The sequence below is a fragment of the Taudactylus pleione genome, unplaced genomic scaffold, assembly GCF_031769625.1.
Source record: "Taudactylus pleione unplaced genomic scaffold, aTauple2 ptg001353l, whole genome shotgun sequence".
Classification (NCBI taxonomy): domain Eukaryota; kingdom Metazoa; phylum Chordata; class Amphibia; order Anura; family Myobatrachidae; genus Taudactylus; species Taudactylus pleione.
Window position 1 is genome coordinate 729948 of NW_028285753.1, and position 25593 is coordinate 755540.

The window sequence follows — 25593 nt, forward strand, 5'->3', positions numbered from 1 at the left end:
TGGTTCTGAGACCTCACATTTATATACTCGTTAATATTTGTGAGGTTTGTCACATACTGTTGCGTGCTGCACGTTGCCATATTTTAGATGGAACTGTGTGTTGCATAAGCTGAAAATGGGTCCCTGCAGCTAATTTTAGCATCAGTCAGGACCAGTATAGCGCTGCTTAATATTTCCGCCAAGATTGATCAGATAGGTCTGACCAGGAGAGAGAGCGTTATACTGCACCCATTTTTACTATCCTGCAAGCCATGTGCTGCAGGTGTCAGTGCGGAGGATTTGACTCATAAAGGGTTCTGTATGTGGCGTCGTCTGGTGCCGGCCCCTTTCACGACCCCCTTGGGCGGTTTGTTTTCTCGGGATCCTCTCACTTGCGGATCGCCGGGCGGGCCCCATTGTTGTACCTCACTTGGGGTTACTTCACCATACTGCCCTTTTCATCTCAGGGTATCTCGCAGTTTCTCGCACTCTTCCCCTGTGACACAGACTACCGCTCACTGCAGGGGTTTTTCGAGTATATGAATTCCCCCTGGTGCCACAATAGTCTGTCATTCCCCTTGCAGGGATTACCACAGCTGCCACCCTGGGTGGATGTTGTTTTTCTATGAAACGCAAATTGGCGTGGGTGACGCCCTGTGGTTACTTCCCAGTTGGCTCTGCCGTGAACTGGATACTGTTTTGGGCTCTTTCCCTCTTACACGGGGAGAAGCCTATTTCAGGTTTTATTATCCCTGCTTTAGGGCTTTAGGGCTGGTAGCGGGTCCATTCTGGTTAGAGTGAATGTTGACCTGCACCTGTATCATACACCCTCAGTCTTACGTGCCTTCGGGTTCCCTGTTGCTGACTAGCTGGTGGATCGCATGGCGGGACTCTGGCTGTCGCTAGATACGAAGTATTACAACAGTGTTTGGCCTCCTGTCCCAAATTCCCTGAGGGTCATCAGGAGCCCCTCCTGGGGTGGATGGGCGTGTTACTCGTCTGATTACAGACGTTACTACGCCTCCCATTCCTGCGTGGTCGGATTCTTCGGATCCGTATGTGGTAACTCTGCCTGACATCAGTATACTCGCTTTCAGGGGTTGTTGCCCATCCTACCATGGCTATAGCATGGTTGGTTAATACTATTGCATACTGAGCTGATGCATTTGTAATGTTTTTTCCCCTCCATCACGTCTGGGGTTCAAATGTAATTGGTCGCTCTCGTAATATATGCAGTTGTCATAGGTGGAAATGCCTATATTGGATACCAGTCTTCTATCTTTCAGAGTTCCGGCTGCGACGGTATCCTCCGTAATACCCTATGGCTGCGCTCTGGGAATGCAGAGGTGCAGATACCATCTATAGGGTAGATCTTGTTTGGTCCTGACCTTGACAAGATTGTAGTAACATTGGCAGTATTACTAACGACAAGTTTACCGCCTTCAGCTATGCCCACTACAAGGCCTCAGACTAAGTCTGTTAAGTCTTTTTGTCCTCTGGGTCAGCCTAAAGGTCTGTTTCTTCGTAGACTGTCGGCCTCTACAAGGGCCGACATATCCAGTACCGAGCAGGCCTGGACTGCCAGCCGATTCTGCTTCTGAACCTACAGATATAGCTTCAGCCTGACGAGACAGGCCTACCACTGGGAGATACCGATTTTCTCAGTTCGCCCGGTACTAGTGTCAAGTTGCCGCGGCTACGTGGGTAGGAGGGTATGCCCTCTCTTTGCTCAGGCGGCCTCTTTACATGTGTGGGCCCTTAGTCAGACCCGAACAGGGCCTTACAAATCCAGAAAGCTATACAGTGGTTGCGGTAAGTGGAGCTAATTAGGCCATCCCCACTTTCTCAGCGAGGGACTGGTTGTTCTGCTTTCTTTCTGGTGCGGTGGCTGAATGGTCCTCTTTGGCCTATTCTCTGTCTCAGTTCCCTGAACCAGTTCCTAAAGCTACCTGGGCTCAGGAGGCAATCCCTATGCTCCATCATACTATGTTTAGAACCTGGGGACTTTATGGTATCACTGGATATACATGACGCGTGCCTACGGGTACTTACAGAGACCTTTCATCAGCATGGACTGAGGTTTGCTGTATCACAGCAACACTTACAATTTTTGGGGCTCTGCCTGTTGGGACTGCCCTGCGTCTTGGATTTTCTGACAGTTCTCCTGTTCAGTATATCCCAATGCTCCTGTACCTGGACTGCCTCCTGCTCTTAGCGGGATCACCGGGGTACTTTACAGCCAGGTCAGGATGACCGTGGCTTCTTCAGGGTGCAGATGTTTAATCAACGGGGAAAAAGTCCTCCCTGCATCCCTCTCTGGGTATTCTTCATCTAGGAGCCCTGCTGGATTCTCAGAATCTGAGAATTCTTCTGGCGTAAGACGGAATCTCCACTCTTCCATTAGGAGTACATGGATGTCTACGCAGTCGACATATGTCTTTACACTCTGGGATGCATGGTCAAATATTCAGTGTCTGCCTTTGGAAGGGTGGATTGGGCTCAGTTCCATTCCAGGCCTTTCCATAATTGGCTTATCTCCAGATTGAACAGTGATCCGACAGAAAAAACTCGTTCCAACGATGATGCTCTCTTCGGAGGCAAGTCGGTCCCTTTCCGGGTGGCTATGGCCATCTCGTCCAGGGTATTCTTTGCTATGGACAGTGTCTGGTTCGCATCCATTTCAGTGCAGTTGGATGTCTGTCGATTCCATCCTGTCAATTAACTTGTTGGAACTTTAGTCTGTCTTGGGCCTTCACTCTGGCATAACTCTTGTTTCCCGGTGATCCTGAAAAGGTTCAGTCCGACAGGGTCAGGACAGTGGCTTCCTTTTTAGCAACACTGTTCGTTGGTTGGCAATGACAGGTATGTCACACATTCGGACATAGACCGAGGGTCTCCTCCCGACCATCTCAGCAGCGTTCGTTTCAGCTGTTCTCCATTGGGAAGCGGGAGTCCTCAGCCGTCAAGACGTTTATCCCAGGGACTAGTCTCTTCTCCAAGAGAGGTTTCATCTCCTGGGGAGCAGGGGGGGGGGGGGGGGGGGGGGGGGCCGGGCCCCTGAGGTGACCCTCATGGCACTCTGACTTTATCACACTATGGTGTTACAGTCCAGCTCTGGGGATTCTGAAGCAACCTTCAGTGACTTTGTCGGTGAAGTGGTCCTTCCACTTTGTGTACCTGTGTTCTCCAGTCTCCCTTCTTCCTCAAGGTCTTTGGAAGTGTTTCGATCGGGACGGAGATGCTTTCCTGCTGGTGGCTCCTGATTGCCCCAGATGTCAGGGGTACTTGGATTTTCGGAGTCTCTCCATCGATACTCCATTCCTGATGCTTCACTGCCCGGACCTGTTGGCTCAGGGTCCTTGGTTTTGCCTTAGACCTGGGTCGTTTGTCTTTGACTGCGTCCCTACAGTGGTCTTACGGCTTCCCTGGCTTTGTCATCGTTGGAATGATTAGAGCACATAGATCAGCTTTTGCTGGGACCTACCACACACTGTGGCAGCCATAATTCTTATGGTATTGTACCTGTCGATGCAATCCTCCGGTGTCCAGGATTTCCAGATATTCTGGCATTCCTTCCGGCTGGCTTGGGTTTCACCCTCGGCCTGGTCTTCCTGACAGTGCGGATCTCTACACTCAGTATGGTTAAGATATGGAATTGCTCCGCTCTGGTATCCAGTTCATCCTTTGGAGTGTTTTCTGGATTATGCCTCCACTTGTCCTCCCTAGGGACTCCTTGGGAGTTGGTAGTGGTTCTTCGTTCCCTCCGGGGACAGTCAATGGAACCGCTGGTTGTGATAGCCATTACATGGTCTATTGCTTAGGCTCTCTCTTTCTCTCAGGGTGTTTATATCAACCAGGAGAGTGTCTGAATTGGGAGCGTTTTCATGTGGTTCCCTCTTCTGGAGGCCATCATGTCAGGGTGTGAGTTGCTCTCGCCCTGTGTTTCTTCTTAAAGTGGTTGTTAGGTTCCATATTATTCTGGAACTTATGGTACGGCCATTCAGTCCCCAGTCCTCTCTGCTGGTGTGGCCTCATTGACTGTGGTCCGGCCTCTTGGGATTTATGTGATCCGTTCAAGTTCCTTACGGAAATCGGACTCCTTATTGGTGGTCTGCGATTTCTGGTTTTCACAGGAAAGGATGGGCCGGCCTATAACCAAATGTTGGCTGGATGGCCTCGTATGTCTACCTCAGGGGCCTACCCATGGGTAGGCCTTTCTGTTGAGCCTTTTTTTTTTCACGGGCCATGTAACCCTCGTGGGCGGCTCGCTGTGGCGCCTCGGCTGTTTTGCCTTCCTAGGTGATCACGTGGTCTTCTGTCCATACCTTTTTAAGGTTCTAGGCATTGGTTTCCTTTGCCTCTCAGGATGCTTCCTTTTTGGCGACGGATTCTCCTCTCAGCACAGGAGCGTCCCCACCCTTGGTTGAACTGCTTTGGGACATCCCCAAGGTCAACCCTGTGGACCCCCTATGGACCCTGAAGTAGAAAACAAGAGATATGGTAAGAACTTACCTTTGTTATCTCTGTTTCTACGAAGTCCATAGGGTCCACAGGGCGCCCGCCCTGACGCACCTGGCTTCATATGGGCTGTGTGGCTGGTCACAGGTTTTCCGTCTCCCATTTCTGTGAGTATGGTTATTGAGTGCTCCAGTTTTCTCTCTTTCTCTCCTCCTCCGGCCTTTGGCTACTTACAAACTGAGGTGCCTCTGGCTTGTGGGTGGGGTTATAGGGAGAGTGGACCCAAGTGCATCCTGGTAGCTAAAAGCTTTAACTGCATGGTGCCCGGATTTGGTTCCCAACCTATACCCCAAGGTCAACCCTGTGGACCCTATGGACTTCGTAGAAACAGAGATAACAAAGGTAAGTTCTTACCATATCTCTTGTTTATATCATTGTGTCAGTTCTGAGGGTGATTGTATTAACCGCTTAACAGTAACTAACATATCTCAAATTGTGTGTAAATGATTTTAGGAACATTATAATTTTTTTACAACTATAAAAATCTAAGACTTGTGTCTCTCTTTAATTACACTTCTCATACAACTTCCCAGCTCTGCAAGAAGAGCAGCCAGTAGCAGTGGTTGGGCGAGGGAGAGTGACTGAGGGGGGGAGCCTGGGCAAGCGGAACTGACTGGGGGTAGCCTGGGTGATGGGGAGTGCTTTGGGAGTTGCCTGGGCAAGGGGGAGTGCCTTGGGGGAGCCTGGGCGAAGGGGAGTGACTGGGCATGTCAGAAAGCGGGGGAGTGAGTGGGAGGGAGCCTGGATGAGGGGGAGTGAGTGGGAGGGAGCCTGGATGAGGGGGAGTGAGTGGGAGGAAGCCTGGATGAGGGGGAGTGAGTGGGAGGGAGCCTGGGCGAGCAGGAGTGACTGGGGGAGTCTGGGCGAGGGGTTGTGACTGGGTGAGTCAGAAAGCTGGGGAGTGACTGGGAGGGAGCCTGGATGAGGGGGAGTGACTGGAGGGAGCCTGGGCGAGCAGGAGTGACTGGGAGGGAGCCTGGATGAGGGGGAGTGACTGGGAGGGAGCCTGGATGAGGGGGAGTGACTGGAGGGAGCCTGGGTGAATCCAGTCTAATCTGTTCTCTATCATGTACTGATTGTTGTGACTTCTGTTCTCCTAGGAAGAGGGTGTCCAGTTCTTCTTTAATGAAAACTCGGTGAAGTTGAGCAGTAACATTATGGACAAGTGGATTGTGTCCTTCACTCAATCGCTCATCCAATTCTTCAATGCGGAGATGTCAGGTAGGTGGCTCCCTGTGATGGACATTATAGTACTAACATCCCCATTTGGAGCCTCTGTGTTAGGTGTTCCTTGTAATGTAATGTGGAGAGTAGGTAGCGGCACCCTACTAAATAACAGGCACTGGTATGGGCTAAAGTACTGTCATTGGAAAGACATGGAATGAAGTATATTTGTGTCATTTATTCCTGAAGAAGCATGCACAATAGAGACACCAGAATGGTGCATTATGGGACTGGGGCCAAAAACAGACTTTTAATGTTCCATGACCTACACTTATTTATGTGTCTCACCTTATTCTGCCCGCCAACTCCTAGAGGACGGCTCCTCCTAATCAGGTGGTTTAGTTCTCCTATGGCCAGGCTAAATCACATCACTACTTATGTAACTTGTATAATCACTGTTTGGGAAGCTCTGTATATTATGGTTCTTCCAATCAATAAAGCTGCGCCCCCCCCTGATTTTCAGTCCTGGCCCTCTCACCCCTCTGATTTCGGTCCTCTACCAGCGGGGTATATTCTGGTTTACTAGTCAGTCCCTATCCAAGGGGTACACTACTGTAGGTCCACCAGCATATGGGCGACTCCCGTTGGAACAGGCGCTTAGACTGCGTAACTTTTCCTGGGCCCTTCGCTGCTGTGTAAACACCGCTGCTGGAAGGTAGCGCTGTATACAAGCCTTACAGGATCCGCAGAGTCCTATGCCAGCTCCCACGTCACACAGCAAAGAACACTGTCTGTAGTGCAGCCCCTTTGTGTCCCTCAGTCCATTGCAGGGATTGGGTGGAATTTGAATCCCAGCATGTAAATGTGGTACCTGGCTGCTCCCGTCTGATTTGTGACTTGTGTTGCAGTAGAGGAAGCTTCTCCCCATGCATGCTTACAAAACATATTTACAGTATAAGGAATCGAGGTCACTGCTCCAACTACAACTCCAGGCAAAACCCAGTAACAAACATTACAACATCATTACATAGATTATTACATTGGCCACGCAGTACCCCACAGTGTTTACTATAAGAGGCAGTCAGGACATTCATTGGTCATTCAGCTTATTATCCCTGTGCTTATACGCTGGGAAGCAGAGAAACAGACTAAGTACACTACCCTGGGAAGAGCCGAGCTGCTGGGCTAGTAACAGGCTGTAAGTACACTGTCTATGTCACTACCCTGGGAAGAGCCGTCCTGCTGGGCTAGTAACGGGCTGTAAGTACACTGTCTATGTCACTACCCTGGGAAGAGCCGTCCTGCTGGGCTAGTAACGGGCTGTAAGTACACTGTCTATGTCACTACCCTGGGAAGAGCTGAGCTGCTGGGCTAGTAATAGGCTGTAAGTACACTGTCTGTCACTACCCTGGGAAGAGCCGAGCTGCTGGGCTAGTAACTGGCTGTAAGTACACTGTCTATGTCACTACCCTGGGAAGAGCTGAGCTGCTGGGCTAGTAACAGGCTGTAAGTACACTGTCTATGTCACTACCCTGGGAAGAGCTGAGCTGCTGGGTTAGTAACAGGCTGTAAGTACACTGTCTGTCACTACCCTGGGAAGAGCCGAGCTGCTGGGCTAGTAACTGGCTGTAAGTACACTGTCTATGTCACTACCCTGGGAAGAGCTGAGCTGCTGGGCTAGTAACAGGCTGTAAGTACACTGTCTATGTCACTACCCTGGGAAGAGCTGAGCTGCTGGGCTAGTAACTGGCTGTAAGTACACTGTCTATGTCACTACCCTGGGAAGAGCTGAGCTGCTGGGCTAGTAACTGGCTGTAAGTACACTGTCTATGTCACTACCCTGGGAAGAGCTGAACTGCTGGGCTAGTAACAGGCTGTAAGTACACTGTCTGTCACTACCCTGGGAAGAGCTGAGCAGCTGGGCTAGTAACAGGCTGTAAGTACACTGTCTATGTCACTACCCTGGGAAGAGCCGTCCTGCTGGGCTAGTAACTGGCTGTAAGTACACTGTCTATGTCACTACCCTGGGAAAAGCCGTCCTGCTGGGCTAGTAACTGGCTGTAAGTACACTGTCTATGTCACTACCCTGGGAAGAGCTGAGCTGCTTGGCTAGTAACAGGCTGTAAGTACACTGTCTATGTCACTACCCTGGGAAGAGCTGAGCTGCTGGGCTAGTAACTGGCTGTAAGTACACTGTCTGTCACTACCCTGGGAAGAGCCGTCCTGCTGGGCTAGTAACTGGCTGTAAGTACACTGTCTATGTCACTACCCTGGGAAGAGCTGAGCTGCTGGGCTAGTAACTGGCTGTAAGTACACTGTCTATGTCACTACCCTGGGAAGAGCCGTCCTGCTGGGCTAGTAACTGGCTGTAAGTACACTGTCTGTCACTACCCTGGGAAGAGCTGAGCTGCTGGGCTAGTAACTGGCTGTAAGTACACTGTCTATGTCAATACCCTGGGAAGAGCCGTCCTGCTGGGCTAGTAACTGGCTGTAAGTACACTGTCTGTCACTACCCTGGGAAGAGCCGAGCTGCTGGGCTAGTAACTGGCTGTAAGTACACTGTCTATGTCACTACCCTGGGAAGAGCCAGGCTGCTGGGCTAGTAACAGGCTGTAAGTACACTGTCTGTCACTACCCTGGGAAGAGCCGAGCTGCTGGGCTAGTAACTGGCTGTAAGTACACTGTCTATGTCACTACCCTGGGAAGAGCTGAGCTGCTGGGCTAGTAACAGGCTGGAAGTACACTGTCTATGTCACTACCCTGGGAAGAGCCGTCCTGCTGGGCTAGTAACAGGCTGTAAGTACACTGTGTGCGTCACTACCCTGGGAAGAGCTGGGCTAGTAACAGGCTGTAAGTACACTGTCTATGTCACTACCCTGGGAAGAGCTGAGCTGCTGGGCTAGTAACAGGCTGTAAGTACACTGTCACTACCCTGGGAAGAGCCGTCCTGCTGGGCTAGTAACAGGCTGTAAGTACACTGTCTGTCACTACCCTGGGAAGAGCTGAGCTGCTGGGCTAGTAACAGGCTGTAAGTACACTGTCTGTCACTACCCTGGGAAGAGCTGAGCTGCTGGGCTAGTAACAGGCTGTAAGTACACTGTCTGTCACTACCCTGGGAAGAGCCGTCCTGCTGGGCTAGTAATAGGCTGTAAGTACACTGTCTGCGTCACTACCCTGGGAAGAGCTGAGCTGCTGGGCTAGTAACTGGCTGTAAGTACACTGTCTATGTCACTACCCTGGGAAGAGCTGAGCTGCTGGGCTAGTAACAGGCTGGAAGTACACTGTCTATGTCACTACCCTGGGAAGAGCCGTCCTGCTGGGCTAGTAACAGGCTGTAAGTACACTGTCTGTCACTACCCTGGGAAGAGCTGAGCAGCTGGGCTAGTAATAGGCTGTAAGTACACTGTCTGTCACTACCCTGGGAAGAGCTGAGCTGCTGGGCTAGTAACAGGCTGTAAGTACACTGTCACTACCCTGGGAAGAGCTGAGCTGCTGGGCTAGTAACAGGCTGTAAGTACACTGTCTGCGTCACTACAATGGGAAGAGCTGAGCTGCTCCGCTAGTAACGGGCTGTAAGTACACTGTCTATGTCACTACCCTGGGAAGAGCTGAGCTGCTGGGCTAGTAATAGGCTGTAAGTACACTGTCTGTCACTACCCTGGGAAGAGCCGTCCTGCTGGGCTAGTAATAGGCTGTAAGTACACTGTCTGCGTCACTACCCTGGGAAGAGCTGAGCTGCTGGGCTAGTAACTGGCTGTAAGTACACTGTCTATGTCACTACCCTGGGAAGAGCTGAGCTGCTGGGTTAGTAACAGGCTGTAAGTACACTGTCTGCGTCACTACCCTGGGAAGAGCTGAGCTGCTGGGTTAGTAACAGGCTGTAAGTACACTGCCTGCGTCACTACCCTGGGAAGAGCTGAGCTGCTGGGCTAGTAACAGGCTGTAAGTACACTGTGTGCGTCACTACCCTGGGAAGAGCCGAGCTGCTGGGCTAGTAACAGGCTGTAAGTACACTGTCTATGTCACTACCCTGGGAAGAGCCGAGCTGCAGGGCTAGTAACTGGCTGTAAGTACACTGTCTGCGTCACTACCCTGGGAAGAGCTGAGCTGCTGGGTTAGTAACAGGCTGTAAGTACACTGTCTGCGTCACTACCCTGGGAAGAGCCGAGCTGCAGGGCTAGTAGTAGGCTGTAAGTACACTGTCTATGTCACTACCCTGGGAAGAGCTGAGCTGCTGGGCTAGTAATAGGCTGTAAGTACACTGTGTGCGTCACTACCCTGGGAAGAGCTGAGCTGCTGGGCTAGTAACAGGCTGTAAGTACACTGTCTGCGTCACTACAATGGGAAGAGCTGAGCTGCTAGGCTAGTAACAGGCTGTAAGTACACTGTCTGCGTCACTACAATGGGAAGAGCTGAGCTGCTAGGCTAGTAACAGGCTGGAAGTACACTGTCTATGTCACTACCCTGGGAAGAGCCGAGCTGCTGGACTAGTAACGGGCTGTAAGTACACTGTGCGTCACTACTATGAATACATATCGCTAAACATGAGAACTGCTTTCCAGACTTTGATTGTGGTTCCAAAGCACAAAAAGTTCTTATTGCAATAAAAAGTAAGTTACACGCTGTGATCTATCACAATTAGTGCAAAGACAATTAAATACAAAAGGTAGAGCCAATACATACGAATGCGCCCTGGATCCAGGTCCCAGTCATCAATCCTGACGTCTGCGCTCATCAAATGGGTATGACTGAGATCTAGCCCCAAAAGCACAAGCCTATGTACCCTCCAGAGTGTTACACCAACAATAGAGACAAGCATATGTGATTTCATTGGTTCTTGATTCCTGTCATTCTGGTACGGTGCAGGTCATAGGACAGTTCATATGGTGACAACAGGGATATGGTCCATCCCTCCAAACGAGTTACAACTGATTAAGACACTACATACAGAGAGTACACATTCTAACCAATAATTCCCCATAATCCATAACCACCGAACGCAAGATTAGATTCGGATATCTGGAAATAAACAGGGTGTCAGTATGATACCAAACATGACATGTCTACTAAGTTCTATACCTTTAAATATCGTATATGTACATTTTACACCATAATGATTAGCTAACAAAACCTCTAATTTACAAGCACATATATAAAAGTTTCCCTAGCATTGAGCATAATAAGTGAATGTGAGATATTTAAAGAAATTCATCAGTATGCGTTGAGCGTCTGTATATTGAATTAGCAACTATGGATATGTATGTGAGTATGCATGTAAATGTCTGTGTATGCATGTATATATGTGTGTGCAAATGTGCATCATTGTATGTGTCATGGAAATTTTATATATATATATATAATATATATATATATATATATATATATATATTTATATATTAACTGGCATATTTGATATTATATCTGTCTGGATCTAATTCCAAGGAGTCATATACAATGAAGTTGTTCTGCTCACAGGTGACATTGCAAGCTTTTGCAGTTGTCAAGAAGTCTGATAACTCAACAAAGGCTTCCCTATTCTTATTTAGAATATAATTGTCAGTTCTTCTTAACCACATTAGCGTTGAACACAAGGCATACAATTGCTAACGATAGTCAAACTTCTGACAATTGTTTCTAACTTTGCAATTAAAGGATTCCTAAACACTTCACAGTATCTTTGTGTATTTTAATTACTAGTCACAGACATGTATACAGAACCTGTTTCTCATCACTGACTAAACCTTGCATAGATATACATATATGCATTTGTGCGTATCGGATTTCGCCGATCCAAAGTAGCGTCCGATATACTCTTTATCAGCTCACAGACTACTAGATTGTCAGGTAATAATTACAAAAGATCATAACCAATTATTTGACTTCGACACCACCCTGGGAAGAGCCAGGCTGCTGGGCTAGTAACAAACTGGGAGCCCTCGGGTTGGGACAGAGACCTTGTGTTTGCTATATTTTACACCATAGACCACTTTCTCCCCATACAGAGAGGTTACTCCCTGACCCATGTAACTGCCACCAGATAGAGGAAGAGGCCACTATGAGCCTATAACCAATTAGCAATGCTCTAAGCCACAATCCTAATTTACATAGCAATCTAACTCTTCTAAACAGTCTATAGTGCTGTTATGGGCTATAAGGACATCAACTAAAATTAAAATTTAGTATACAAAAAAGATACAATGGTTACAGAATAAATGGTGAGAAATGAGATATTGCAAAATAGATCTACAAAAGCAAATGCAGAAATGGAATAATACACAATACTCGCCGGGCTGTCTGTCTTTTTGCTTGCGGTGGGCTTGGAACAGACTTCCCCAGCTAGACCAAAGACCACACAGAATGGACAATTATCATTACATTTCAAACCATATTAGAAGCGTTCTAGTCTTTCTCCCATTGTTGCTCACTTTGGTGTTTGGCCTGTCCTGTAGTAGGCTCTTGGGATGACGTTCACAGTCCCTACAATATTCATTGACTTTTGCCAGAGGGTTTCCATGAGGGTTTCATAGAAGGATTCTTGTGTTGACTGCTGGTGACTCTGGTTGGATTGTGATAGATTAGTGTTCAGATGACGTCATTTAGTTTAGAACCTGACTCCAAGTCTCTGGGTTTCATTCCTCAGCTTACAGACTTTACACCGTGGTTCCGCGTCTTGTCAAGTTTGTTGATATGCTCACTAACTGGTACGTGCGGATGAACCGCAGGCGGCTGAAGGTAAGAAGTAGGATCAGGAATGTCAGCTGTACATGGGGATCAATATATCGAGACCTGTACTTCTATGTCTGATATTAATGATGGTTAAAAACTATTGTCTCCAACTTCTTTCTACACTAAAGTGATTAAGTATTGAATATCCTTACAATATAGTGTTGGTATAAAAGTATTTATTAAAATTTATTAATAAGAATCTTAGCTGGCATAGTACAGAAGTTCTGCGGTAAGCAGGTCAGAATGGTTACCCTGCCTCCTTTGTGTGCAGAGAACTTATGTTGGTCTTTAAAAGTCCATTGGTTCAGAATATTCAGTGACCGTCTCTGGGTCTTCACATTGAAAGCAGCATGGATGGAAGGTGAAGCAGGAATGTCTGTCGTTATAATCACTTCTATATTATGTCCTGGTCATCTGCATAATCCTGTTGGCAACATAGAGAAATGCATGTAATGAATATACTGTACTTGAATCTATACTGTACTAGGAAATCACATATTTCTTTCTCAGATTGATTATCTATATCTGAGTTATGGCAGACTCACCTAGATAACTCCTTTTCTTCCAGGTCCATAGCGTCCACAGGGATACCATGGGGATATTATGGTTGGAGAGACCAGGCACCAAACCGTTACAGCTTCAGCTCCCAGGATGCCCTCGGGTCCTCCTCCATATTTACCCTGCCCCTAGCCATAGGACTTTAGTTAACAAGCGTCAAGGCAGGAGAAGGAAGAGCAATCGTACACCAGATACACTCTTACACAAGATGAGGGACTCTGTGACCGAAAGAAAAAATTACCCAATGAAGCCTGGTGCGTCAGGGTGGGTGCCCTGTGGACCTCAAAGAAAAGGAGTTATCTAGATAAGTCTACCATAACGCTGATTTTCTTCTTCGGGGTCCATAGGGATCCACAGGGATACCATGGGGATGTCCTAAAGCAGTTCCCCTAGGGTGGGGGATGCTCCTGAGCAGAAAGCAGAACTCTTGCCGCTCAAGATGCTTCACTTTGGGCAACAAGTATCAAAGGCATAGAACATAAACATAAGAAAAGTGTGGGACAGAAGACCATGTGGCTGCCTTGCACAGCTGGTCAGCAGAGGCACCACGACTAAATGCCGATGATGGCCCTACAGACTGAGTAGAATGTGCTGTCACCGTGCTTGGGACAGGGAGATCAGCCTGTGTGTACACCTGAGAGAGAGCCATGCGTAGCCATCTCGCCAGAGACTGCTTATTAGCTGGCCATCCTCGTTTGTGAAAACCATATATTACTAAAAGAGCATCTGATTTTCTAACACCGATTGTACGCTCCACATGTAGATACGGCGAGCACAAACTATATCCAGGGAGGCTTCACCTACAGAAAGATCTAGAGCCTGAAAAGCTAGAACAACAATTTATTCATTCACATGAAAACATGGAAGGTAACCCTCCCTTGTACGAAGAACAGCTTTATCCGGGTGAAAAATTAAAAATGGGGAGCGACAAGACAGCGCTGCCAAATCCGAGACTCTGAGAGCAGAAGAGATGGTGAGAAGAAAGTGTCTTCACTGTCAACCACTTCATATCTACAGTATCTAGAGCTTCAAATGGGTGATCTTGTAGCCCCTTAAGAACCAAATCCCACAATGCTACCGGTGGAACAAAAGGAGGCTGAACTCGCAGAACTACTTGGAAAAAAATGATAACATCTGGTAATGAGGCAATCTTCCTCTGGAACCAGACCGACAGTGCTGAAACCTGCGCTCTCAAAGTAGCCAGGCGGAGATCACTGTCTAAACCTGCCTGGAGAAAAGCCAGTACCCTGGAAATCCTAAACACGTTAGGATCATACTTCCTTTGGGAACACCATTGACCAAAAGAATGCCAAACTATAATAGATGCAGGCAGAGGCAGGCTTCCGTGTCCTAAGCATCGTCTGAACTACAGAATTAGAAAGACCTTTTGCTCTTAGGATGAAAGATTCAAGAGCCACGCCATCAAAGCCAGACGAGGTAATGGTGCGTACACACGGTACGATAAAAATGAACGATATGAACAATGAACGATATAGTTAAGTACCAACCAACTTACCCACGACCAACGATGCGCGTTCCCGCATGGACGATAACTATATCGTCCATCGGCTATGCATGCAGGCCAACCTGGACGATATCGTTCTCTCTCCATGAGGAGTCCGCGATCGTTGATTGTGGGTCCTTGGTGGGTTTTTGGTGTGTGGATGAACGATAGCGTTCATCCAGCATACCAGGGTTTTTAAAAGGAGATCGTTGAGTCATATAGTTATCGCTGATGATCGTCCCGTGTGTACGTACCATGAGTCTGGATGCTGGCAGGGACCATGCATTAGCAGATCCTGCCATAGAGGAAGAGGACATGGACTGTCTATTGATAAATTCTGTATATCGGTGAACCAGTGATGTCTGGGCCAAGCCGGAGCCACCAGTATTACTGTTCCGTCTTCCTGCTTCAACTCCCTGAGAACTTTTGGGAGGAGGGAGATTGGAGGAAAGAGAGACGTCAGCTTGAAGTCCCATCTTACTGCCAGTGTGTCCTCGAAGGCTGCTGATGGGTCTCTGGACCTGGACTCGTACCTGGGGACTTGTAGAGTAGAACAGAAGTATACTAGCGCACTAAGACGGATGGGAGCAGTGGAAGAAAGCGAGCTGCTATATGGGATAGCTGACTATCCCCAGGTCATGCACAAAAGAAATGGTTATACTGCGCTCAGCTATAGATAAGATGTATCCTGTTTGTGAATATATATATATATATATATATATATATATATATATATATATATATATATAGTGGTGGCAATAGTATATAGTAGAGATACACATAGGTAGTACCAGTAGCTGCGGTGAAATGGATAATGAATAAAGTATACATACATGATAGCATACCTTATTAAAGAAGAAGCCGTGTTAGTCTGTTGATAAAGGTAATGGTCAAATAGTGACATAAATCATATGACCACAAATCAATCAACAGTATGTGTGTATATATGTTTGTCCGTGTATATATATATATATATATATATATATATATATATATATATATAATTTTATTGGCTTCATTCAACATTTGCTATATCATGTGTCATTGTTTCCTATGTTCCCCAGGGTGAAGGCGGTACAGGAGACTGTCTAATGGCCTTAGAGACTTTATTCAGTGTCCTCTTCTCCATGTGTAGATTAATGGTAAGAGACCTCGGAACCAGTGCTCTCCCTCCATGGACCCAGGAGAACTGCACATTACTCTCTCTCCACTTCCCGCTGGGTGACTGCCCACTGTTATACCTCTCTATGTACCTCTTCCCTCTATCCATGGTCTGTACACTGTTATCTCTCTATGTACCTCTTCCCTCCATGGTCTGTATACTGTTATCTCTCTCTATGTACCTCTTCCCTCCATGGTCTGTATACTGTTATCTCTCTCTATGTACCTCTTCCCTCCATGGTCTGTATACTGTTATCTCTCTCTATGTACCTCTTCCCCCCCATGGTCTGTACACTTATCTCAGGAGGCCCACACAGTGCGTGTTCCCTCGCTGGACGAGCAATGCAGGAGTCCACGATCGCTTCAGCCTGCACTCACAATTAATGTATTTTTCTTTCATCCCGTGTCTTCCCCAGGCCCCGTTTACCCCGTTCATTACGGAAATGATGTATCAGAAGTTGAGACTGCTGATTGAGCCAGCGTCCATCCAGGAGAAAGGCTCCCAGAGCATCCACTACCTCATGCTGCCTCCCGTTCGGTACAGTCTCTGCTGCTTTATTCCTCCATATCACTCAATGCTTCCATCTTGTCTTTTTTTCTTTAACCCATTCTTTTTCTAGGTCAGGTATGATTCATACAGTGTTACGTCACAGTGACCAGTATATTTGCACTGATGGTGCATATTAGTAAATGAAGCAGTAGGAACATAGTAATGGTAACCAAACCTTCGAGACTTGTGGCCGTTGAGGTGCCAGGCATAAAGCTCATCTGGTCAGGCTGTACTGCAAGATCATAGTATTTAATAGCCAGTAATTAAGCCAAACTTGTGACTTCTGATGTCAGCGGGAGATTGGGTGGTAAATCTCAGGAAGAGTTTAGCAACTGCACCCTACATCGTAACACTCTGGCCCAAAGTAAAAGGTGCCCCCGGCTCACACCAGTCAGCTGCCCACAAGGTCTGGATTAGTACCATGGCACCCATATTGTATTATATTTAGGCAGCACTTATAACTGGTATACCTAAAACACCTGCAAGAGCCAGTTCTGGAGAGCAAGGTGCTGGCGAGATGGACAAACTGCCACTGAACAGTCTCCGAACTGGGCACCGAAAGCATCTCTCAGTTGCAAGTAACGGCAAGACGACACATTTAGAATACTATAATCCATTGTGAATTGTTCAGATGATTTGACATCTAAGTAACCCTGAGTGCACACATACAAGTATTTTGGTTGTACAATCATTTTAAAGCAGTTGAATCTCCCTCTAATCAACAGTGGAAGCATTTTCTATAGGTGAGATGTAGATTTAAATGATTGGGTCACAGATTAAGCCTGGTATAATCATTAGCACTCTGTGTGATGCAGAATAAGGCATGTCATGTATTCTATAGAAAGGGGAAACAATGGGCAGCCCTGTCTTGTGCCCCTACCAAGTGAAAACACAGCAGAGGTAAAGCCCATTAGTGCAGATCTACATGAGGCAGTAAAGGAGCTGAAGCCGCAAGTACTCCCACTCCACCTACTCAAAGGCCTTGACCGCATCCAAGGACCCACAGAGCCAAGTTCTCTGAATTTGGGTAACCAAACCTTCATGATTTGTGGCCGTTGAGGTGCCAGACATAAAGCTCATCTGGTCAGGCTGTACCAACTGCGAGATCATAGTATTAAATAGCCGGTAATTTAGCCAGAATTGTGGCTTCTGATGGCAGCGGCAGATTGGGCGGTATGAACCTGCACTCATGGGTTCCTAACTGGGTTTCACAATACTATGACTAGAGCTGCTGACATCAAGTGTGGTAAGCGAGCCGCGTCCTTCAGATTGTTATAGTAATAACTGAAGCAGGATTATGTTGACCTCTGGCGCCTTATTTTGGAACTCCGTAGTGACAAGGTCAAGCTCCTCCTTAGCAAAGGGAGTGTCCAAAAAATCCACAGCTTCATGGAAAAGTCTCAGCAACGCTTTGCCATCTGTGACGGCCAATAGTCGGCATGATACAACACTTTGGAGGCCAATAGGTCTTAGTAGTACAGAAAAAAAGTTATGAGCTATCCTGTGACCTGACCCTCACCAGCAGTATGAGCGTAACTGCATTACCTGCCAGTTTCACCCTAGCAAAGCAAGCTTAAGGCTGCGGATCCACTTGCTGATTAAAATGAGCGATAACATCGTTATATTACTCATTAGTCGTGCATGAAAATGACCAGCGATGCGTGCTCCCGCTGGACATTTCCAACATCGCCCGAACATGCCAGTCAATCTGCCGATAACGACAGATTGGGCATTTTTGGGGATGAGGGAGGGTGCCTGCACTGAAAGACATATCGTTCAGTGTGGGCACCTACAGGATGCGGAACAAATACGATGTCGTAATCGTTCAAACGTTCCTCAGTCAGCAAGTGGTTACGCACCTTAAGTAACTGCATCCCTACGTCCCTCTGTAAAAGAGCAACCATCGCCTAGACTTGTCAAAAAGATAGTTGCCCGACTTCCATTGGCAACAATTATTGTTGGTACAAGACTGTAACGACTTAGAGGAAATGTATAAACATTCAAAATCAGGGCATCTGTTCCAACTGCGCCTCTGTCTATTGTAAGTTTTCATTTGGAAATGTTGTTAGTGAAAGTGCACCTAGGAAGGCCCTAAAGAGTCCTCGCACGATGTCGCAGAATGATCAGCCAACAGGTTATTATCAAAGACAGAGCCGTAACTAGACTTTTTGGTGCCATGTGCCAGAGAGAGCATTGGCACCCCCCCATTTTTTAAGTAGGGATATAAAAGGGCCATGGCCTCATGGGGAAGGGCCAGGGAAGAGATAGGGGAGGCCAGGAGATGCTGGGGATAAATAGGGACATAATATAGTGCACCTGAGAGGGCCATGGCCTCATGGGGAAGGGCCAGGGAAGAGATAGGGGAGGCCAGGAGATGCTGGGGATAAATAGGGACATAATATAGTACACCTGAGAGAGGGCCATGGCCTCATGGGGAAGGGCCAGGGAAGAGATAGGGGAGGCCAGGAGATGCTGGGGATGAAATAAGAGGAAGCTACAAGTGAGAATGATGATACACAGGAAAATTGACAGGCCCAAACAGTGCCCCCTGCCCTGCAGTGCCCTGTGCCATTACTATAGTGACTCAAACAGTCGTCCTAATGGTATGCAGTTGGGATGCCGACTGTCTAAATGCCGACCGTTGGTATCCTGACTGTCTAATCCCGGCAAGTGTCTAATGACAGGCGTCTGTCATTAGACCTACGTGGGGAGCCCGACACCTGGCTTACCGATCAAAGGTGGACAGCCGGGGGGCTGAGGGTTGGTTAGTTTATTGGCACCCGGGGGGGGGGGGGGGCTTAGGGTTAGGCACCCCCCCCCCCCGGGAGGCTAGGCTAGGGGAAGGGGGGGGGGGGTTAGGGTTAGGCACCCCCAGGGGGGAGGGTAGAGTTAGGCTGCGGGAAAGGGTGGGTTAGGGTTAGGCACTTGGGGGAGAGGTTAGGGTTAGGCACCCCTAATTTTAGGTTAGTAAATGGTAAATATACTTACCTGTCAGGATCTTTACTGCCGGGCTTCCGCTGTCGGGGTAAATCATACGGATTCCGTCCTAATAAATACAGAAAGCCATAAGCATCAGCCTGTATAGGGGCTTTTCCGTACAAGAGCTGACACCCTATTTAGTTAGTGAGTAGAGTAGTACGCAGTCAGCATGTCAACACCACAACGTCGACATCTGGAAAATTGCGACGTGACATGTTGACATCAACACAATGATTACTGACATTATCACCATGACGACATAATATAGCCAACCCCTGATTTTTCCTCCATTATACTCCCTACCCTGTGCCGGAATCGGCAAGCATTTATTTTGGTCATTAAGGCCCCTAACTCTGAAGTCTGGGCAGATGAAGCCAAAGCCGCTCTGCTCCCCGCCCTGATGTAACCAGACAGTCATGGCAGGGCATCGGTACAGCATAAGGAGACAGCTGATCCAGGGCAGCCCCACAACGCACAACCAACATACTGAGATAAGTAAGGTCAAGAGAACATAGATCGCAAACAGCACAAAAGAAAAAGAAACTTGTATATAAGCGCACTCTAGAATATGGAATAAATCCACATGAAAAACAGAATACTCACAGTAATAACATTGTAAGATAAACAAAAAACCCTAATCCCGTATACCCACACCCAACCAGGCATACCTAACCCACTAACACCCCCCATACCTCAACCACCGGAAAACCCTCGCAGCCTCGCACAACTATGAAGCCACAGCTAGAAGAGCGAGCTACAAAGAGAGAAAATCTAAGAGTAGAACTAATAGAGTAAATGAAGCACATCGGCTGAAGGTCCTTGACTATCCCAGAGACCTAAACTTAGAGCAAAGCAGGGAGCGGCCACATCAACCTCCCTAGCTCCAACCTGGAAGGCGCCACTGAAGCCACTCCAAAGTCATCCGCAACCACTCAACGTCTGGAGTAGGGTTGCTGCAATTCCTTTAGTCTCCTCTTGACTGCAATGAATTGTGCCCTGCTTCTCTGGGCCGCCGCCATCTGGGAGCACCAACATGGAATGAATTTGACGTTAGCATGGTCAGATTACAAATCTGCATCTCTGTCCTTGATATGGAGGAGCTTAGTAATACATGTGCCAGCAGGAGCCCCAGGAAGTAGAGGCTGGGAGGGAGCTGCTGCGAAAGTCAGATACACATATCAACCAAGAGTCAAGAAAAATTTCGGGAGGGGATTCCTCAGCATGCTCAGGAAGCCCCACAATTTATATTGCTGTGGCGTAGTCTGGCCTCCAAATCAGACCTCTATGCACTCTGGAGATGAGGATGTGGCAGCCATGGAGCTGTGCATTCCCACCAATGGTGTTTCCAGCTGCCAATAGACTAGAGGGAAAACCAGAGACGCCAAGCAGCAGGATCATCCGTCAGAGATCAGCCGCAGCAGCATGCCGCAGAGGTATCCAGACAGGGCAGCAGGATCATCCGTCAGACACCAGCAGCAGAGGTATCCAGACAGGGCAGCAGGATCATCCGTCAGACACCAGCAGCAGAGGTATCCAGACAGGGCAGCAGGATCATCCGTCAGACACCAGCAGCAGAGGTATCCAGACAGGGCAGCAGGATCATACGTCAGAGACCAGCCGCAGCAGCATGCCGCAGAAGTATCCAGACAGGGCAGCAGGATCATACGTCAGAGACCAGCCGCAGCAGCACACCGCAGAGGTATCCAGACAGGGCAGCAGGATCATCCGTCAGAGACCAGCCGCAGAGCTATCCAGACAGTGCAGCAGGATCATCCGTCAGAGACCAGCCGCAGCAGCATGCCGCAGAGGTATCCAGACAGGGCAGCAGGATCATCCGTCAGAGACCAGCCGCAGCAGCATGCCGCAGAAGTATCCAGACAGGGCAGCAGGATCATCCGTCAGAGACCAGCCGCAGCAGCACGCCGCAGAGGTATCCAGACAGGGCAGCAGGATCATCCGTCAGAGACCAGCCGCAGCAGCATGCCGCAAAGGTATCCAGACAGGGCAGCAGGATCATCCGTCAGAGACCAGCAGCACACCGCAGAGGTATCCAGACAGGGCAGCAGGATCATCCGTCAGAGACCAGCAGCACACCGCAGAGGTATCCAGACCGGGCAGCAGGATCATCCGTCAGAGACCAGCCGCAGCAGCATGCCTCAAAGGTATCCAGACAGGGCAGCAGGATCATCCGTCAGAGACCAGCCGCAGCAGCATGCCGCAGAGGTATCCAGACAGGGCAGCAGGATCATCCGTCAGAGACCAGCCGCAGAGGTATCCAGACAGGGCAGCAGGATCATCCGTCAGAGACCAGCCGCAGCAGCATGCCGCAGAGGTATCCAGACAGGGCAGCAGGATCATCCGTCAGAGACCAGCCGCAGAGGTATCCAGACAGGGCAGCAGGATCATCCGTCAGAGACCAGCCGCAGAGGTATCCAGACAGGGCAGCAGGATCATCCATCAGAGACCAGCCGCAGCAGCATGCCGCAAAGGTATCCAGACAGGGCAGCAGGAATGTGGTAAGCTATAGCCCTGTCCCAGACAGCAGTGAACTAGCGCACCTCCGAATTTCAGCAGGAGAGGCCAGGACCCTAATCGGCCAGTCAGGAGGGACCAAAATCCACCAGGCTAGTCAGGAGCTGGACAGGAGAGGAGAGCTTTACACAAACGTAGCGATCCCTTCCACCTCATTCGCTCAGCTCGTCCCTTCTGTTCCTCACTGTCTGTATTTTATTTCTGTGTACGTCCCTTTTTCAATTTTGCATATATAAATTATTTGCATACTTACACAATTGATATGTTTGGCGTTATAAATGTATAGCCATCTGTGAGGGCTGATAGGCTGATTCCCTGGACACAAGCGGTCTGCATGTCGCTCCTGACTACACGTGAAGCTGATGTTCCAGCTTTAGTAGAAACTTTGTACTAATTAATGTGATATTTTGTTTTATTCGCCTCTGTAGCTGATATTTTATTTTTTTGTTTTTGCTCCAGAGAGAATTTGATTGATAAAAGGATTGAGAGTGCAGTGACCCGAATGCAGTCTGTCATAGAGTTAGGCCGAGTGATCCGTGACCGCAAGACATTGCCCGTTAAGGTCAGTCAGACATGTGGAAACCAGAGGCTTTCTTTTTGGTCAACTGCGTGATTGTGTTTTTGTGTAGGAAACTTGCTGCAACTTATTATGATTACACTTATGGCGACATCTTAATCGTACCGTCGTTCCCCATCCCCTGCAGTGCCTACACTGAACGATTAATCCCCCCTCATCCCCGAATATGGGCAATCTCTCGTTATCAGCATGTTCGGGCGATGATTGATGTCGGAAACGACCAGCGGGAGCGCGCATCGCTGGTCATTTTCATGCACGATTAATGAGCGCTATAACAATGCCGTTATCGTTCAATCGCTCATTTTAATCGGCCAGTGGATCCACGGGAGCGCGCATCACTGGTTGTTTCCGACATTATAATGCACAATTTGTGCATGATTAATGAGCGATTGCACGATTACGATGTCGTAATCGCGCAATCGTTCATTAATATCGCCTAGCGCATGTGCGCCTTTAGGGAGATGCAACCTTCAATTGACCAGGAGACTTGCTTGGTAATAATTCCAGGTTTTTTTCCCAACACTATAGCATACTCAGGTGCATAGATGGCACAGCATTAGGAACAGACGTACAGTAATGCAGCAGCATAAATAACAATACATCAGGAAACCAGTAATGCAAATAGTCCAGAAATAACCAAACGATTGCACAGTCAGCACTGAGGAAGTCCAGGATAGTACAGGAATGGAATGCTGTGAGTAAAACTGGACAGGTTTACCAGATGGCACAGGCAGTGCAGAGAATCCAGGAGGCTAAGGACAGGAACTAGATGCTGTAGCAATACTGAGCAGGATTACCAGACAATGCAGGAATGGAATACTGTGAATAGTGCTAAGCAGGTATACCAAATAGTTCAGGCAGTGCAGAGAATCCAGGAGTTCAAGGACAAGAGGATCTAGCACATGGCAGGCAAGAGACCAACACAATCCATCTACACAGGAAACAACAATGACCCAGCAAAGAGTGCTGGGATCCAGCAGACTAAATAGGCAGTTGTCAGGTGTTGTCCTTGCTAGTAATGAATGATCCCCTGACACCTGGCCACAGAACAAAGTCAGAAGAGCACCCCTCTGGCAGACTCGAGAACTGCAGCTCACAAATTAGGAGGCCTGCTAACCCCTAGTGGCAGGGAACATGGCAAAGCAGAACAGAGTTCTAACACATCTTCTGTCTTTCCCACAGTACCCACTGAAGGAAGTAATTGTCATCCATCAGGAGTCAGAGGCACTCTCTGACATAAAGTCCTTGGAAAAGTATATTCTTGAGGTTAGACCACTATTTTCTGATCTAATATATCCATGTCTTCTCATACACTGTTCCATTATATACGTGGTTCAACATAAAGGGTATAATAAATGTTTATATGACACCACATGTTTTTTGATAATAAGTAAAACTATTTATTCTTCACCTATCCATAGAGGTATAGGCTGGCAGGTGAAGTCTGGGCACCAAACAGTTAAATTCTACAGGCTCCTCCTCCCCTATAGCCCAGCCCGGGCAGGCTCCTCCTCCCCTATAGCCCAGCCCGGGCAGGCTCCTCCTCCCCTATAGCCCAGCCCGGGCAGGCTCCTCCTCCCCTATAGCCCAGCCCGGGCAGGCTCCTCCTCCCCTATAGCCCAGCCCGGGCAGGCTCCTCCTCCCCTATAGCCCAGCCCGGGCAGGCTCCTCCTCCCCTATAGCCCAGCCCGGGCAGGCTCCTCCTCCCCTATAGCCCAGCCCGGGCAGGCTCCTCCTCCCCTATAGCCCAGCCCGGGCAGGCTCCTCCTCCCCTATAGCCCAGCCCGGGCAGGCTCCTCCTCCCCTATAGCCCAGCCCGGGCAGGCTCCTCCTCCCCTATAGCCCAGCCCGGGCAGGCTCCTCCTCCCCTATAGCCCAGCCCGGGCAGGCTCCTCCTCCCCTATAGCCCAGCCCGGGCAGGCTCCTCCTCCCCTATAGCCCAGCCCGGGCAGGCTCCTCCTCCCCTATAGCCCAGCCCGGGCAGGCTCCTCCTCCCCTATAGCCCAGCCCGGGCAGGCTCCTCCTCCCCTATAGCCCAGCCCGGGCAGGCTCCTCCTCCCCTATAGCCCAGCCCGGGCAGGCTCCTCCTCCCCTATAGCCCAGCCCGGGCAGGCTCCTCCTCCCCTATAGCCCAGCCCGGGCAGGCTCCTCCTCCCCTATAGCCCAGCCCGGGCAGGCTCCTCCTCCCCTATAGCCCAGCCCGGGCAGGCTCCTCCTCCCCTATAGCCCAGCCCGGGCAGGCTCCTCCTCCCGTCTCCCCGTATACCTCCCCTCATGTTATACAGTCTAGCTCCATCCAGCCGACATGTTGGTTTGTTGAGCATTATCTGCCTATTATATTGCAGTGAATGTGACTGTGCTTGTTCTCCTATTTCACACTATTGTCTCTATTTTCCATTGCTATAACTCTGAAAGGGGTTAACTCCCCTTCTGTTAATCCCACTCATTGTTAAATTTGTGTGGTCCCTGCCTTCAGCGCACTGTTCCCTATTGCGCACCCCTGTTCTATAACCTGTTGTGTGGGACTTTTCTTGGAACACGGTAACATGTCTTCCAGGAACAAAACGCCCAAGGAGGTGGTGGCGTACTCTGCTGCGTACATGTAAATCTTGTTCTGCTGGTCTTTCCTCACAGGATGTGGTCCAGGATGGTCTCTGTATCCGGTGTTAATCAGACACTCAGCGAGACGTCCCTTCTACTGCTTCCAACCAGGAACGGACATGGCGCAGTTGGTGGATCACCTTGCAGCTCCCGCACCTATCCTTCCTACTTTGGGGGTCCAAGCCGTCCCTATTTATGCAGCCTCAATTGCAGCTGTCTCTACTGGAACCCCCATGGATGAGCACCTTCTCACAATCAGTGCAATGCTTCGCTCAGGTGTCTGCCTCCTTGTAGCAAATGCTGGATAGGGTCCGTACTTCTGGACGCAGGCCGCCCAGACGCGAGAGCTCTGTTCCCCAGACGGTTGAGGCTTCTGATTCGGAGCTCTCCTCAGACCAGGAGGATTTTTACGGTGCCTCGGAGGATGAGGTCTAACCTGTTCAGGAGGAGCCACTCCCTCAAGTAGATATTGTTGTCTTCGTTAGGGCAGTCAGATCGGTCCTTCCTATTATAGGATGAGAAACCGGCTCCTAGACCAAAGGCGCCGGTTTTCAAATGTCAGAAAAAGGTCTCAGTGGAGATTCCTAAATCTGAACAACTTGAGGAAATATTAGCGGAGGCTTGGACCACTCCTAACAGGAAGTTTCAGGTCTCCAAGCTCATTTCATCCTTTTACCCGCTCCCTGCCGAGGAGCGTAGCAAATGGGCGCAGATTGCCAAATGACGCGCAGATTGCCTGAGTTC

General features: G+C 48.9%; 2 protein-coding genes across 2 annotated transcripts in view; both read left to right on the top strand.

The window, feature by feature from the left end:
- The window catches only part of IARS1 (isoleucyl-tRNA synthetase 1), a 177541-nt gene that overhangs the window by 128533 nt on the left and 23415 nt on the right, over positions 1-25593 (top strand). Inside the window, exons 20-25 of the mRNA XM_088463393.1 lie at positions 5598-5718; positions 12302-12393; positions 15514-15591; positions 16027-16148; positions 22131-22233; positions 23431-23514. Of these exons, the coding sequence (XP_088319519.1) occupies positions 5598-5718; positions 12302-12393; positions 15514-15591; positions 16027-16148; positions 22131-22233; positions 23431-23514 (600 nt within the window). The remainder of the gene's footprint in view (positions 1-5597; positions 5719-12301; positions 12394-15513; positions 15592-16026; positions 16149-22130; positions 22234-23430; positions 23515-25593) is intronic.
- Positions 20434-22117, top strand: LOC148443013 (uncharacterized). Its single transcript, XM_088463394.1, has one exon. The coding sequence runs from the start codon at positions 20437-20439 to the stop codon at positions 21664-21666; it is 1230 nt and encodes a 409-aa protein (XP_088319520.1). The 5' UTR covers positions 20434-20436; the 3' UTR covers positions 21667-22117.